Here is an 18,310-nt window from a genome sequence, read left to right on the forward strand (position 1 = left end):
CAAATCTCCTCAGAGATAATGTTTTATTCATTGTGCTTGAAAGAAAGAAAACTAAATCTTTTTTAAAGTTATGTATTTTATAACTCAGACTGGTTTCATCCCAATGAGTGCAAACTCTGAAAGTTTTATTGCTTTATAAAAAACAAGAAGATAATTCCCTTATTTCACTATGCCTGAATGAAGAGAAACGGCAAGGCTGTAAAAAGTACATTTTGATCATTTGGGCTGAAACACAAACACTGCAGGTTACCACAAACCATTTCCAAATTGGAGGATATTTACCACCATATCTGAATGTGTCAGATGGAAGAGGATTATTTTCTTATCAAAGCAAACAGTAGGGAATGGTTAAAACAAGTTCTTTAGATATAAAATAAATTTCTGTATTTTGATTGGCTCAGTTTCAAATGATTTATAAAGTACAACATTCACAATTAGGTTTCCAAGATTCTAGTGGATTTCCATTGAGATAGTTTATATCATAAGATGACAAACAGAATATTATATGATCTCAGAATTGGTGAGTAAAAACAATTCAAAATTAATCCAAGAACTCTGAGAGGATAGATATGGGGGGAAAGGGAAGCTATACTAACATTTCTATGTGCCTGGTTATAATTAAATCTGTAATTTATATAACAGAATAAGAAAATAGCATCAGGGTAATAACATTGTAATTTGAAAAGAATGATGAGAGAGAACAGAAGTCTAATTTTAGAGACTGGAAACAAGTGTGTAGCCCAAAATACACAAATGAATGGTTCTGCTGAGAAAGGTTACATGTGGTCTAATCCATCTATGCATAACTTGCAAAGCAAAATATCCTAATAGAGTTTATACCAATTCTAGAAAGTTACATGTGAGCCTCAGCATACCATATAGAATGCAAAAATAGGTCAGAATGTACAACTTTATAAATCTGTTCCCATTTATTCCTTCTAAATACTACTTACCAGTCATTTTCAGACTCAAAGTAGCACACAGAAATCAGTCGAGCTCCACTACCTACAGCAAATTTATTCTCCAGGGGAGACCATTTCACAAAGGTGGCTGCACGATTAATCCTCAAGATCACCAAGGTTGGCTTCCAGATTCCATCTTTCTGACTCCAGACATAGGCATTGCGGTCTGCCCCGCAAGTTACAATGCGATCGCTCTTGGGAGCCCAGTCAATACCTGCAATTGACACTTCATATCAATATCTTAAAAAAACCAAAAAGTTGACTGTGTCATAGTCTTGACACAGTATGCACTTAAAAAAAAAAAGTTTTTTAAATTAAATACCTCTACTCATACATATGGCTTTTTTCTTCTAATAGAAAAAAACTACATCCAACTGACTAATTACAACAATAAACGTGAAGAAAATGAATTTTCCTATAAAAAATTGCATAATGGCTCTAGGAAAAAAAAAGTCATCAATATGCCATCTACAGGAAACATGCCACATCAAGGACATTTTTATGTAGGAACTTCCCTCATTGAAATAGATTACAACCAAGTCTAAAACTTAAGTCTTTTTTTTTTTAAAAACATTTATTAATATTCGTTTTTAACATGGTTACATGATTCATGCTCCTACTTTCCCCTTTCACCCACTGCACCCCCCCCACCCGTGGCCGACGCACATTTCCACTGGTTTTATCATGTGTCATTGATCAAGAATTATTTCCAAATTGTTGATAGTTACATTGGTGTGGTAGCTTCGAGTCTACAACCCCAATCATGTCCACCCCAACCCATGTGTTCAAGCAGTTGTTTTTCTTATATGTTTCCTCTCCTGCAGTTCTTCCTCTGAATGTGGGTAGCGTTCTTTACCATAAATCCCTGAGAGCTGTCCTGTGTCATTGCACTGCTGCTGGTACAGAAGTCCATTGCATTCGATTTTACCATAGTATATCAGTTTCTGTGTACAATGTTCTTCTGGCTCTGCTCCTTTCACTCTGCATCAATAAAACTTAAGTCTTAAAGAGTTGCCAGAAGCTCAGAAAAAAGGTTTAGTGATCAGTTTGGGGTCCTACAGCTGGTAAATGTAAGAGGTGACATTTGAGCCCAGGTCTTCCTATCGCCAAATCCAGCACTTTATCTACTAGGTTACAGTGTCTCTCAAAAGATAACATTTAAGCTAAAAAGATAGTTAGATTAAAACTAAAAGATTTGTCTAAAATACACCATAAAAACTCCAAATTTAAAAAAAAAGCAGACATGGCAGTAATGGTATTTGGTAAAGCAAAATACAAAAAAAGAAAAAAATGGAAAAAGACAAGCAAGGGCATTATATAATAGTAAAAGAAAAAGGAACAAATTTCAATACACTCAACCCAAAAATTCAATTCATAAAAGATGAACAGTGATACAAAAAAGGTAAAAAATAGTCATTGGGGATTCTTTCATTCCATTACTAGAATGTGATAAATCAAACCTCAGTGATAAACAAATCACATATCCGTGGGTTGGTTCAGTGGAAAGAACATTCATTGGCTTTGAAATCAGAATACCTGGGTCAAATCCCATCCTTAGTATTTACTATTTGTGTGGTCTTGGACAACTATAACCTCTTCAGACTTCAGTTTGTTCACCTACAAAATGAGGAAGTTGGACTTCATGGCCTCTAAGCTCTAAATCTATGATCCTATGATGAGAACTAACTGGGAAAAGCAGGAAATGTATACTTCTTTTAATTTATGTGTATATTTCCAGTGAAAAACAAATACAAACCCAAAATCTCTTTTCTGGTAATCATTTTAAGCTTTGGCAACAACTTAATCACACTTTTTGTACATCTAATAGGATGACTGTTATAGGACAGACTTTCCAATTAGGAAAGCTGTAAACAAATTCTCATTCCAAAGACAGCCTGGAATAGGGATTTTAAAAAATTCTAGTTGGGCCCGGAATTGGGAAGACCTAGGTTTAAATCTGGCCTCAGACATAGCCTAGATATGTGACCTTGGACAAGTCACTTAACCCCCAATGCCTAGCTCTTAATGTTATTCTGCCCTGGAACTGAGACTAAGTATTGATTCTAAGCCAGAAGGTATGGGTTAAAAAAAAATTCTAGTCCTGATTCTCCAACTACTTTGGATAAGTTAATTAACCTCTTTCAACTAAGTCTGTTTCCTTAAAAAAGGTGATTAAAAAAAAAGTGGGAAAAAGCCTGCTTATTTCAGAGGGTTGTGCCGAGACTCAATACAATAGATTGGTAAGTTGTAAATTGTAAGATATTTTTATTATACCTCATTTTATCCCCCAGTGCCTAGCACACCAACTGGAATAATGTTAAGTACTCAATAAATATTTGAGTGATCCTAATAGGGAGCTGAATCAAATAGAAGAGCTGATCCTTTAACTTCTCTCAAAGATCTAATCACAACACAATAATTTTTATTGAAATACTTTAAGTATGCAAAGTACAAGGAGTTTCTGCCACCTTTCCACCATACCTCCTACCCCAGCTGATTCCTGCTTTCTAAGGACCTTATATTCTTTTTCTTCTTTAGAATATTTTCCCATGGTTACATGATTCATGATTCCTGCCCCACCCCCTTCCCAGAGCTGACAAGCAAGTATGTTCAAAACCTATTACCATGTTATTCATATTTGCGGTAGAGCGATCTTTTAACATTAAAACCCTAATCATATCCCTATCAAATCACATGATTGATCATGTTTTTCTTCTGCATTTTTGTTCCCATAGTTCTTTCTCTGGATGTGGAAATCATAAGACCTGATATTCTTAGAAAAAAACGACAAATATTTTTCTCCCTGGAAATCTCTCTCTGGCTCTTTATTATTCTAAGGCATTTCTATTATGCTAACCACCTAGCCCCACCTCTACTGGGACAGCCAATTTTGTGATTGTCAAAACTACATGTTTATGCTCTATAATGTACAATAGCATTGATTTTCTAAATATTTACTTGACATAAAAGAAGAATTGGGGGGGGGGCAGCTACGTAGCACTGTGGATAGAGCGCTGGGCCTGGAGTCAGTTAGACCTGGTTAAATCTGGCCTCAGAAACTTCCTACCTGTGTGACCATGGGCAAATCATTTAATTCCAATTACCTAACCCTTACTGTTCTTCTCTCTTGGAATCAATATCTAGTATAATTCTAAGCTAGAAAGTAAGGGTTAAAAGAAAGAAATTAAGAAAGGAAATACTTAGCAGAAGGAAAGTTGCCACTTCTTCCTAATACAGCCTTGCATTTTGTTCCCTGCTTTCTCATTACTTCTAGGTCAATAAATTTGGGTGGTGGTGTTTTTTTTAAAGATCAAGCATCAACACAAAAGATTAAACATGAGAAAAAAATTGTGACATTTCTTTTGATAAGTCTGCAATGGCATCTTTCTTTCCCTGTATTAATGGACATTTCTTTTAGTTTCAAAAGAGTCACAACAGAAGTATTTCATCTCGTTAGTATCTTTGAGAAAATGACTGATCCTTGGTCTCTTGCCATAGTTATATTTAGAGTCTTCCAATAACATTTTCTTCAGAACTAAAAAAATGCTATTTGAGACTTCTGACAAAAAACCAGCCAAAGCACAAAGGACCCCAAAATAGAGTGTAAGGAAAGGAGGGAGGGGAAAAGGGATGTCTGGATAGCTCACATTTTTTGGCTACTTCTTTTATCTTTCATCTTTGGACTATTTTAACTTAAAAAGACATTTCCAATGTTAAAAATCCACTGTAAAATGTAGTCAGTGTTTCTGTGTTCCCTTCAGTGCTCATGGATTCCCTTTGCTATTATCTCCAGTTTATCCTAGATGTAATTTGTTTTCACAAAGCTGTTTTGCATGCTGTCTCCCCCATGAGACTATGAGCACTCTCAAAGCAGAGATTATTTTTTATTTTTGCTTTTATTTGCATAACTAGTAGTATAGGTGCCTAATAAATGTTTGTTTATTTGATTGATTATTCTCAGGCCACAATGAAGCTAGTCAGGAAAGTTAGCAATGAATTTAATGACTAAAGGACTGAAAATGAAATAGGTCAGCTGTAACTAAGAAAAGTCAAGTAGAAGAAAAGCAATATAAATAATCAAAACTATAGCCAGCACTATAATTATTTGGTTTCTTAATGTTTCTACAATAGGACGGGTTACTACTACAACCCCTATTAAGTACAGGATTGTGATGTAGAATTATAGGATGGCAAATCTGTGTGAGTTCAGAAAAGAGTTTTAGAAACTACATAAAGGGTTGCTATAGAAAACTTTTTTTTTTTAAATCTAGGGGGTCACGTTATTTGAGAATCAGTTATGAAGGGGGCAGCCAGATGATTCAGTGGATAGAGAACCAGGCCTAGAGATGGGAGGTTTTGGGTTCAAATATGATCTCAGATACTTCCAGCTGTGTGATTTTGGGCAAGTCACTTAATTGCCTTGTTTAGCACTTATTGCTCTTCTGCTTTGGAACACAGTATTGATTCTAAGAAGAAAGGTAAGGGTTAAAAAGAAAATCAATTATGAAAGGGCAGCTAGATCAGGCCTGGAATCTGGAGATTCTAGGTTCAAATCTAACCTCAAACATTTCCTGTGAGTCCCTAAACAAGTCAATTATCCCCAACTGCCCAAACCTTACTACTCCTTCTGTCTTGGAATCAATACTGGTATTGATTCCAAGACAGAAGGTAAGGGTTTTTAAAAAAGAATCAATTATAAAGTAATGGAAACTTACCAACACTTTTAGGGAATTATAGAATAAATGTCAGATGATCATAATAAAGCCAAACAACAGCAGTACTTTACTGATTATTTGAATGAAAATGTTGACGGTAGGGATGGATAGAGAGAACATAAGACTAGTAAACACCATCATACTCTTGGCAATAATACATAAATTCTATATGGTTCGAGCTAAATCATTACAAACAAATAGCTCTAAGTAGACAAACTTTGAAGCAAAGTAAAAAAAGGATCTATACTTATAAGTTTGAGGCATGAGTTCAAATCTTGCCTCAAAAATCACTTACCTTCTCTGGGCCTTAGTTTTCTTAACTATAAAACGAGGAGATTGGATTAAATAACTTTGAAGCTCATATTTAGCTGCTTTTTTTTTAACCCTTAACTTCAGTCTTAATAATCCATTCTAAGATAGAAAAGCAGACCAGGGTCACACAGCTAGGAAGTGTCTGGTGCCATATTTGAACTCAGGTCCACCTGACTCTAGGCCTGGCAGTCTATCCACTGTGCTACCTAGCTGCCCTGCCTCTTCTTCTACCTTCTCACATTTAGCTCTGAAACTATATCTATGATCTTAAGATTTCCTCTAGCTTTAAATCTAAGATTTTATGGCTCATTACATAAAACAATTCTGAAAATTAATGTATTCTTACTTCCAAAAAATTATGCTCCCTAAGTTACTAAACATCATCCTCTAGCTAGGCAGCAGGGCAGGGATAGGAGCATACCTTCACAGGGTGATTCAAACTTCTGGATTCTGCCCATCATCTTCTATTCTCACTGCCTAACAAAGAACTAGAGATCTGCTCTAGAAGATGTTTAATTATTTCAGTTTCCAGGTTTCCTCTGGGTCTAAGCCCTAACAGAACTCTTAATTTTTAAGAGGAAATGCAGAGAAGTCTTTTAGGAAACACTACGCTCCTCCAATACTTATGAATGGTCTTGACCACCTTTTCATTTTAGGCTTTTCTCCTCAAGATTCATGTATGACTAACTTATTACTAAGCTCTTAAAGATTGAATTTTCTACTTCTGTAATATTCCCTACAGCACCAACACTGCTAGGGGTCTAAGAGGGGTTAAATAATGCTTGACAAACTGAAATCAGCAACATAATATTTTCTCATTTGTCATGACATCCTATAAGTGGTAAAGAACTCTAAACATTAAATATGGCAAAGTGGTAGATTCACCTTACACTCAAGCCTTCTCTTGAGACTGGGGGCAATAAACTCATGACAGGATTCTATTACCTGTGATGTGTCCATTGTGCTCCTTCAGTTCGTGGGCTTTCATCCATTGGTTCCCATTCTTCTTGTAGATGTGGACTTCATGATTATTAGGGCTAAGGGCAATCTCTGGCAGAAAGAATTTAACATATATAGAATAATAGTATTTTGTTTAACAATCAAATGAGATAATGTATGTAAAGTCCTTTGCAAAACTTAAATCTTGTATAAATATAAAATGCAATTTTTTAAAAAGTGGAGTTAAAGTTTGTTTTGAAATTATCAGAAATTTTGTTCACAGGGTGTTTTTTAAATTAAAGATTGAAGAAATGAATACAAATTTCAATTACCCTAGTTTTATATATTAAAAAACCAAAAACAAATTATGTCTTACTTGTTTCTATTTTTCAATTTTTCTCTGGAGATGGACATACACAAATCATCCTTCAAACAATATTTCTGTTGCTATACAGAATGTCCTCTTGGTTCTGCTTATTTCACTCTTTATAATTTCATGTAGGTCTTTCCATGGTTTTTAAAAATTAATCTGCTCATCATTACCTATGGTGCAGCAATACTCCATCGCAATCATATGCTACATTGTTGGGGGAGTTGTAAACTGATTCATACATTCAGGGGAGCAATTTGAACCTATGTCCAAAGGGCTATACGATAGTATAGTCCTTTGACCCCGCAATTCCAGGTTTGTAACCCAAAGAGATACCAAAAAAAAAAAAAAAAAAGGCGGGGTGGAAGGGGGTGGGGGAGGATCTATATGTACAAAATATTTAAAGCAGCTCTTTTTAGGGGGGCAAAGATTTGGAAAGTGAGGGGATACCCATCAACTGGGGAATAGCTGAGGAAGCTATAGTCTATATATGCTATAAGAAATGACAAGCAGGAGGAGCTCAGAAAAACCAGGAGACTTACAAGACCTGAAACAAAGTAAAATAAGCAGAACTAGAGGAACACTGTAAAGTAACAGGAATACTTTACAATGAACGATTGTGAATAACAGCTACTCTCAGCAATATAATGATCCAAAACTATGCCAAAGGACTCACGATAAAAAATGCCATCTACTTCCAGAGAAAACGAACTGAGTCTGGATCCATACCAAAGCAAACTTTTAAAAATATTCTTAATTTTTTTTCTATTTGAGTTTCCTTCCACAAAAGGATTACTATCAAAAAATATTTTATATGATTGCAGATGTAAAATTTATATGCAATTGCTTTCCATTTCAAGGGGGTTAAGGGGTTGGGAGGGTAGGGAGGGAGAGAATTCGAGATTCAATATTTTCTGAAAAATGTTGGAAACTTTTTACATGTAACTGGGGAAAAAATAAAATAAAATTTAATATCTTAAAAAAAAACAATTATATGCTACAACTTGTTTAACCATTCCCCAGTTGATGGGTATCCCTTCAATTTCTGGTCCTTTGCCACCATAAAGAGAACAGCTATAAATTTTAGGACATAAAGATTCTTTTCCTCCCCCCCCCCCCCAAACACCTTAGGAAATGAACCTAATTAATAGTGGCATTGCAGTATCAAAAGATATACACAGTTTTATAACTCTTTGAGCATAATTCCAGATTACTTTTGAAAATGGTTAGATTAGGTCATAGTTTCACCTACAGAGTATTTGTGTCTCCTTTTTTCTAACATTTGTCATTCTGCCCTTTTATCATTTTAGTCAATCTAATAGGTATGAGATGATATCTCAAGAGTCGTTTTGGTTGCATTTCTCTGATCAATAATGATTGATTTAGAGTATATTTTCATATAGTTACATATAGCCTTGATTTCTTCATCTAAAAACTGTTGATATTTTTTTTTTTTTACCATTTTTCATTTGGGGAATGGCTCCTATTCTTATAAATGTGACAATATTCTCTCTATATACTTCTTCCCCCCCCATTAAAAACCCTTACCTTCCATCTTGGAATCAATACTGTGTATTGGAATCAATACTGTGTATTGGTTCCAAGGCAGAAGAGTGGTAAGGGCTAGGCAATGAGAGTTAAGTGACTTGCCCAGGGTCACACAGCTAGGAAGTGTTTGAGGCCAGATTTGAACCTAGAACCTCCCGACTCTAGGCCTGGCTCTTAATCCACTGAGCTACGCAGCTGCCTCCTCTTTATATACTTTAGATATGCGACTTCTATCTGAGAAATTGTCTATAAATTTTTTCCCCCAACTTACTGCCTTCCTTCTCATCTTGGCTACATTAGTTTTATTGCTACAAAACCTCTTCAACTTAAAAAGTATTCAAAATTATCCATTTTATATTGCACAATGCATTCTATCTCTTGTTTATTCATAAATCCTCTCATTCACAAATCTGATAGGTGATATGTTCATTTTTCTTCTAATTTGCTTACAATATCTCCTTTTATGCCAAGATCATTTTTTTTTATTTTATCTTGGTAAATAGTTTCTGCCAGACTCCTTTCCAGTTTTCCCAATAATTTTTACCAAATAGTGAATTCTTGTAATTTGGTCCAGCTAAGTAAAAAGTTAATATTTATAAATAAAGCCCATATGGATCTTGAACTCAGGCTTTAATTTCAAAATGGAAAATACAGAGGAGAAAAAGTGAACACCTATTAATTTATATTGATTTTTTTAAAGTTAAACTTGTTGGATTGAACTTTCATTTGGTCAAAGATATTTCTTAATATTGGTTCTTAAGGGCAGCTGGGTAGCTCAGTGGATTGAGAGCCAGGCCTAAAGACGGGAGGTCCTAGGTTCAAATCTGGCCTCAGACACTTCCCAGCTGTGTGACCCTGGGCAGGTCACTTGACCCCCATTGCCTACCCTTACCAATCTTCCACCTATAAGTCAATACACAGAAGTTAAGGGTTTAAAATTGAAAAAAAAAAAAAAAAAGAAAGAAAAAAAATTGGTTCCTAAAAACAGTTTTAAATTTTCAATAGAGATTTTAAGATTTTTGTATATGTTTAAGCTATGGTGATAATTATAACTGTTTTTTCAAATTATTTATATATTGGGTAACACAAAGGCCCTTTTTGTACAATTAAAGTATCATTAAGGCCTCCATTCAAAGTCTTAGTTCAACCATCTAATGATTCTATATACCTAGATACTTAGGTTTTTATCTATATATAACTCTCACAAATTTGATAAAGCTCAAATTCTGAAGTGGCAAATATTAAATTCAGTAACTTTTCCTGAGTCATTAAAAATAAGAGACCTCAAAATATTTAAGTACTTTTGCAAAATGGATATAATGATTTTTTGATGAGAAAATAAGGATGACTGTATTAAGTCTCTGTAAAACAATCAGAAAATATAGAAGGTACTAAATATTAAATCCTGGCATGCTCTTTAAATTTCTATATTTAAATAACTGAAGTAAGTGCTCACTTTTAACTCTTAGCTAAAGGGAAAGAAGAGGGAAGGGTTTACTCAGATGCAGATAACCAAACTTGTTATGTACCTTATGTTAAATAAGAGGCAATATGTACTGAGAGAGAGTCTAAAAAATAAACCCCATGTCTTAGCCTCCAGATTATTAGTTAGAAGCTAAGTGGAAAAGCTAGAATCTCAGGTAATAAAAGACTCTCCATATGCATCTGAAGTCAAAAGAGGAGTGGGGTGGAGCATAAAGAGAAGATGATTTCAGGTATGGAGACCCAGGTTTCAGTCTTTGCTTAGATCACAGAATCTTAACAGCTAAAAAGGACCTTAGAGAACATCTAGGCCAATTCTCTTATTCATAAATAAGGAAACTGAGGCTCAGAGTGACTTGCCCAGGTAAGAACCTGGGAATTAAAAAAAAAAAGAAAAGAAAAAGAAAGATTCAGGTTATATCTGTCTTGGCAAACCTATAGCACATGTACTGGAGGGGTCTGCTCCCCTCCCCCTCTCCACTGCACCTGAGAACATTTCTCTCATTACCTGCCCCTCTGCCCAGCAGCCCAATGGGAGTGCTTCCTCCCTCCCCTGTCTGGGGTAAAGGGGGAACTCACATGCTGTGTGAGGGTGCAGTTTGGGCACTCTAAAAGGTTTGCCATCACTGGGTTATATGATCTCTAAGGCACCTCTTGTCCTGAACATCTATAACTCTTATGTATCTTTTAGTAACTTATCATGGAATCCCATAAATGTCTAATAAATTCTATACTGTAGATAGATAGAGAAGGTACCAAAGTAAAGAAATAAGAATAATATACTTACGGGTACGGTCTCTGTTCCAAGCATGGCAGGTGATTGGCTCTAGTAAAAATTGATGTAAGGACATTATTCTTAGTGTTTTCAAAAGGGAAAAAGCTGAAATAAAGACAGAAGAAAGCATTTTTTTAAAAATCGTAAAGTCATAAAATGCTTTACCAAGGCCATATCCTATTTGTTAAATTTACTTCAGTTCAAAAATTAAAATCTCCGTAGTTCAAGATCAGCACTAGTTATTCATTTCAGGATGACTGTTAATGAATGTTCTGTTACACAGATTATTCTAGAACTGGATAACATTTATAAAAAGATGTGAGTCATATTTATTGAGTAATTAAAAATCAATAAAAACACTCTACAAAGTAATATAGGTGAACAATAATCCAACTACCAGATGGCTTAAAATGCTTGGGAATGATGCAAGAACAAAAATCACTGAAGTCTAGGATGCTCAAATATATTTCTAAATTAATATTTGTGATAGTTATACACCACTTACACCTAGGTAATGAGATAGAGATGAATAGATAGGTAAATAACCAAGAGATTTAACTGTCCCTTTTAACTAGGTTGCTCAGTGGATAGAGTGCCAAGGCCAAGAGTCAATGAGGAACTGGGTTCAGATTTGGCCTCAGACTCTTCCTACCTGTGTGATAAGTCACTTAATCGCAATTGTCTAGCCCTTCCTGCTCTTCTGCCTTGGAACTGATATTTAGTATCAATTCTAAGATAGATGGTAAGTGTTTAAAAAAAAAACAAAAAATTTGTGGAACAATTCCCTCACTTAGAAAATGGACATTTGGACTATATAATCTTTAAATGTTCCATAAAATTCTAATACATTTGTTAGTTTAGCATAAAATTTGGAGTCCCAGTATTTGAAGCTTGGCTCCATTTACTACTGGACCATTGGTAACTCTTCAGAAACTCAGTTTCCCTATCTGTAAAAGGAGGGGATTGGCTTTGGTAATTTTTAAAATCTTGTTCTAAATGCTTAGATTCAGATTTTTGGGTTAAAATCTAACCTCAACCTTCCCTCTTCCCAAAATGTTCTATTCCTAGAGCACTTTATCAGTACTTTATTTCCCTCATCAATCTCTACACACTGGATTAGGCTTTTCTGAACACTGGCTGCTTTCTATACCACTGCACCCCTACCCCATCCCCTGATCCCTAGCAGAAGTCAGGGGTTACCTGATTTTTTTTAAATCTTAGCTTCCCTACCATTTAGTATTGGTTCTTGTACCTTGAATTATGGTCACTCTTGCTTAAAATTTAAAAATTTATTTTTCTCCCACTATAAGCATGTGCTTATGTTCGGTGAATTAAATTGAAAAGTTAATCCATAGCAAATAGCATTTTTCAAAAGGTTGCAATCATTTTGATCTTATGGGATCTTAAATTATGACATATCCAAGTAGGATCATGCTAACCTAGGGTGGAAATTGAAACGTAAGATAAGAAATTTGATGCAAAGAGGAAATGAATGGAAGGCCCAAAAGAAAATAGAGATAAAGTGAAAGCTACTGCTCTCATCCTGTCATTTCAGACTATTCCTGACTCAATTTGGTTAAAAAAAAATTTTTTTTTTTAAATTTAAAGCCTTACTTTCCATCAATACCTTCTACTGATTCCAAGGCAGAAGAGCAATAAGGGCTAGATGATGGGGGTAAAGTGACTTGTCCAGCATCACACAGCTAGCAAGTTTCTGAGGCCAGGTTTGAACCAAGAACCTTCCATCTCTAGGCCTGGCTCTCCAGCCACTGAGCCACCTATCTACCCCTATTTGGGATTTTCTTGGCAAAGATAATGAAGTGGTTTGCTGTTTCCTTCTCCAGTTTATTTTATAAGTGAGGAACTAAGTCAAATAGGGTTAAGTGACTTGTCCAGGGTGACACAGCTAGTAAGTATCTGGCAGCAGAGTGGAACTCAGAGGGGTCTTCGTAAGTCTAAGTCCTGCATTTTGTCCACTATGCCACCTATCTGCCCCTGAAAGTCATTAAGTTTTGCTGTCAAAGGATAAATCTGGGTCTGACACTTCATTGGGATAGTGGAACTCTTAATGATGTAAACACTAAACCAATGCAGGGCAGCACCTTCTCTACAATTTACAGCCTTAGATAGGTACCTAGAATACTAAAATGTTAAGTGATCTGTAGAAGGGTACAAAACCAGGATGTATCAGAGGCAATGGTGGCTGTCTATCCACTCTCTAACCAGGCTACCTTTTAATAGCAAAATTAGCTGTAAAAGCTGAAATCAAACTTGGTTTAAGGTGAGTAATACTTCTGATATTTGTAAATATATTCAAAGGCCAATAAGGAATAAGTACATTCAGACAGTAAGTAAAATAAATATCAAACATCTAGAAATCAGCTATGAAATAAATGTCAAAATTTGACATTCTGTTCTAGGAATGAAGATAGGAATTTTATACTTTGTTTTACATAATTTACTAGGCAAACTGTAGTTATGTAAAAGGAAAAATGTATAAATCAATAATAAAAAGTCCAATGTTTTAAAAATTAATTGCATTGATTCATGAGTTTTGAAAAACATTTCAAGATGTTGTTCATGGCACAGTTCTATCTTCCTTTCCTTAAACATCAGAGCTACTTAATTTGCTCAAATTTAATCAAATAGCATATATGTATCTCAATATCTTCTCAATTAAAAGAGATTTAGTTCGCCACTGTTTCTTAGTGGAGAGCAACAATTTAAGTTCTATTTTTTAACTGAAATTCTATTCAACATACATTTATTAAACGCCTACAAGGCACAAGGCAATGTTCTAGGAGCTCCAGATACAAAAACAAAAACAAAATAAACCTTGCACACAAGGAGCTTATGTTCTATGGAAGTAATAATAGCTGACAGAAAGATTATAAATAGGACTGAAAACTATTATCTTAATATGAACACCAAACAAGAAAAAGTATAATTTCGTGTATGGTTATAAACAATGGCTGGAAAGACAAAAATTTTCACTTATTTTTATTATCATGCTGGAGTAACTTTTCAAAGAAAAAAATTCAAACAATGGTATAATTATGTTAAAAGCTTAAGTCAGCCATATTGCCCAAGTTTCCAATCTGGACATACTTTCATGCCGGAGGCACTACATTTTAAGACTATAAACCAAGAAAATGCCCATAATTGACATTCTCGACAGATGCAGTATGGTACACTGGAAAGAACAATGGACTTTTAAGCCAGAAGCCTGGGTTCAAACTTGAGCTCCAGCCATGCAACTCTTAGGGTGTAACAATTTCCCTGGGTCTCAGTTATCCTAGCTTTAGGAGATGGAAAATATTTCTATTAGCTACAAATGAAGATAGTTGTGCTGGAAAACACCATTTACACTTTGAATTAAACAATAATTTAATTAAGTTACTAATCATATTGATTTTTATTATTAGTTCATATTGAGCACACAGACCACAGATTTAGAGCTAAAAGGGATTTTACTGACTCTAAACTGTTATTACAGACCAGGAAAATGAGGCTCAAGGAGGCTAAGTGACTTGCCCAAGATCACACAAATGGTATATATCTGAATGAAGGAGTAGAACCCAGGACTTCCAGGTTCCAAACACAGCACTTTAACCCCTAAATGTGATGTCTGGGTGAACATATCTAACAAATTAGCATACTGCCTTTGTCAAATCTTTAATATTGATTCATTCTGAATTATGGTCACCTTTGCCTGAAATGTTAAAATTTATTTTTCTTATTTCTCTTAACAAAATGGCAGGACAGAAGAAAACTGCTAAGAGTAACAGGGAAGGATAGCTAGGTGGTTTAGTGGATAGAGAGCCATGCAGTTCTGGGTTTAAATTTGGCCTCAGACATTTCACAGCTATGTGACAGTGGGCAAGTCATTTAACCCCCAATGCCTAGCCCATACCACTCTTCTGTGTTGGAACCTATGTTTAGTATCTATTCTAAAAATAGAAGATAAGGATTATTTAAAAAAAAAAAAAAAAGAGGCAGAAGGGAGGATCAGTGGAATTGACTTGGGGTAAGTGACGTCAGCAAGACAGTCTATGATAAACCCAAAGAGCCCAACTTTTGGGACAAAAATCCACTATTTGACAAAAACCACTGGGAAAATTGGAAAACAATATGGGAGAGATTAGGTTTAGATCAACATCTCACACCTTATGCCAAAATAAATTCAGAATGGGTAAATGACTTGAATATAAAGAAGGAAACTATAAGAAAATTAGGCGAACACAGAATAGTATACTTGTCAGATCTCTGGGAAAGGAAAGATTTTAAAACCAAGCAAGAGTTAGAAAAAAATTACAAAATGTAAAATAAATAATTTTGATTACATTAAATTAAAAGGTTTGTACAAACAAAAACAATGCAACCAAAATTAGAAGGGAAACAACAAACTGGGGAAAAAAAACTCTGACAAAGGTCTGATTACTCAAATATACAAGGAGCTAAATCAATTGTACAAGCCATTCTCCAATTGATTAATGGGAAATTTTCAGATAAAGAAATCAAAACTATCAATAAGCACCTGAGAAAGTGTTCTAAATCTCTAATAATTAGAGAAATGCAAATCAAAACAACTCTGAGGTATCACATCACACCCAGCAGACTGGCTAAAATGACGGCAAGGGAGAGTAATGAATATTGGAGGGGATGTGGCAAAATTGGGACATTAATGCACTGCTGGTGGAGATGTGAATTGATCCAACCATTCTGGATGGCAGTTTGGAACTACGCCCAAAGAGTGCTAAAAGATTTGCCTGCCCTTTGATCCAGCCATACCATTGCTGGGTTTGTACCCCAAAGAGATCATAGGGAAAAAGACTTGTACAAAAATATTTATAGCCGCGCTCTTTGTGGTAGCAAAAAACTGGAAAATGAGGGTATGCCTGTCATTTGGGGAATGGCTGAACAAATTGTGGTATCTATTGGTGATGGAATACTATTGTGCTCAAAGGAATAATAAACTGGAGGAATTCCATGTGAACTGGAAAGATGTCCAGGAATTGATGCAGAGTGAGAGAAGCAGAACCAGGAGAACATTATACACTGTGGTAAAATCGAATGTAATGGACTTCTGTACTAGCAGCAATGCAATGACCCAGGACAATTCTATGGGATTTATGGAAAAGAGCATTACCCACACTCAGAGGAAGAACTACAGGAGTGGAAATACAGAAGAAAAACAACTGCTTGAACACATGGGTTGATGCGGACAAGATTTGGAAGTAAACTCTAAATGACCACCCTAGTATAACTATCCATAATATGGAAATAGGTCTTGATCAATGACACATGAAGAAACCAGTGGAAATGCAGTTAGCTATGGGGAAGTGGAGGTTGGGGGGAGAAGTAAGAACATGAATCATGGAACCATGGAAAAATTTTTTCTAAAAAATAAAGAAGATGGTGGCTTAGATGAAGCAAAAAAAAAAAAGTAAAGGGGAGCCTATTCAACTCAACAACCATTACTCATTATCTTCCATAATAAACTCAGCATCGTTCAAAATTTCAACTAAAAATTAAACCCGCATTCATTAAATCCCCTAAGACAGAATGAAATAGTCCAAAGGGTGCTAGATTTGAAGTCAGGGACTGTCCAAATATTAGGAATATCACCTAATATGCTTAAGCTTCAGGCAACTTTCTAAGACTTATCCACCAAATTATATGTAGATTGTGATGTTTCCACACCAACTCATAGATCCTTGATACTGATGTGTGTTAGGCAATAGGGATGCAAAAATGCAGAAACAGACCCTGATCCCAACATAGGATCAAAGAATTATAAAATATGGTCGCTGCACTCAAGAATAAATCTTCAGACTTCCAATATTTTTAAACTTTGATCAATAAACTTCACATCTCTGAGTCCATTTCCTCATCTGTAAAATGAATTTAGACTAGATAACTTCCAAGGAACATTATAGCTTTAAGTTTATGATCCTATGATATGCTCCTTTAGTTGGTGAAAGAATATAAATTGGAATCAAAATTCCTTTTCTGATATATACAATTTGCTTTAAGTACAGTGTCATTCAGATATGGAGACAGAAAACAACATTTGTACAATCTAATGCCCAGAATGGATTCCCTCTTGATTTCTACTTCATAATCTATCTCACTTCAAGACTCAAATCAGGTACTATTTCCTCTGTGAAGTCTTCCCTAACCTCCAAACAATGACTATCCCCTTCAATATACCTTGAATTGATACTCCTTTCTTTCTCCGCCACCTCAGAGGTAAAAAACAAGTTGCAGAACAGGAAGAAAAATGAACCTAAGGCGCAGTCAACCATCCCAACTAGTATAGGTATAGTCATGGTCATCCCTTCCCTCAGTTCTAATTGGTGAGTTAAAATGCCTAGGAATCTGGCTGGTAGCTACCCTAAGAATGAGGGTAGTAAAAGGGGATTTGATGAGACCTCTTCTGCGCTAATTCTCAGACTTCTCCCCACACCTGAAGGAATCGAGGACACACCTGAAACCCAGGGACGGGCGAGGCAGGTAAAGGAGGACAATAACCTACGCCCAGTCCCAGCCACAGCCACAGCAGAGGCGGAGGGGCTTAAGGTATCTCGCCTCTGGCTGGGAGAAAAGGACCAACGCGACCTAGGGGGCTGAAGAACAAAGGATGCCGGGAAGGGACGAGGTGTGTGTGTGGGGGTGGGGTGGGGGTGTCGGTACTTGGGGGCTTCCGCTGCAAAAAACCCAAAGAAGGCGAGCACCTCCGGGGCGGAAAAGAAGGAGGAGCGTCCTTCACAGTTCCCAAGCCTCAGGTCAGGGCTGGGGGTCGGGAAAGGGAGGGGCGGGAACTAGAGGGAGGCCCGCCCCGCCCCGCCCACTCAGCCCCCAGCGGCCGGGGTCTGCCCGCCCCCAGCGGCCTAAGCCGGGTCCTGGGGAACCGAAGGTTGGGAAAGGGCCGAGCGACCCCGGGACGAAAGTAGACAGGGTGAGGAAATGAGCAAGGAGTTGATTGCCATCCCTTACCTGGGATGGGGAGGGTGCGGACGGGCCCCGGAGCGGAGGATTCGCGGACTCTGGTCAGTCGACGCGAATAAGCTCCGGCGGGCAGCGGGAGGAAGACGGAGGCCGGGAGGGAGCGGCTGACAGGGATCCCGGAAATGGGCACAGCGCCTGCGCTGCACGGCTTTCGAGCCCACCTAAGGCTGCGCAGACCGTCTGCGCAGATCGTGGG

At 36.5% G+C, this 18,310-nt stretch overlaps 1 protein-coding gene across 1 annotated transcript in view; it reads right to left on the reverse strand.

The window, feature by feature from the left end:
* The window catches only part of ARPC1A (actin related protein 2/3 complex subunit 1A), a 40,404-nt gene extending 22,185 nt beyond the window's left edge, over window positions 1–18,219 (reverse strand). The window contains exons 1-4 of the mRNA XM_044659922.1: window positions 18,103–18,219; window positions 11,116–11,208; window positions 6,935–7,039; window positions 954–1,176 (exon numbers count right to left, since the gene is read on the reverse strand). Coding sequence (XP_044515857.1) covers window positions 954–1,176; window positions 6,935–7,039; window positions 11,116–11,179 — 392 coding nt within the window. The 5' untranslated portion in view covers window positions 11,180–11,208; window positions 18,103–18,219. The remainder of the gene's footprint in view (window positions 1–953; window positions 1,177–6,934; window positions 7,040–11,115; window positions 11,209–18,102) is intronic.
* Window positions 18,220–18,310: the final 91 nt, after the last annotated feature.

The sequence above is a fragment of the Gracilinanus agilis genome, chromosome 1 (assembly GCF_016433145.1).
Source record: "Gracilinanus agilis isolate LMUSP501 chromosome 1, AgileGrace, whole genome shotgun sequence".
In the NCBI taxonomy this organism is placed as follows: Eukaryota; Metazoa; Chordata; class Mammalia; order Didelphimorphia; family Didelphidae; genus Gracilinanus; species Gracilinanus agilis.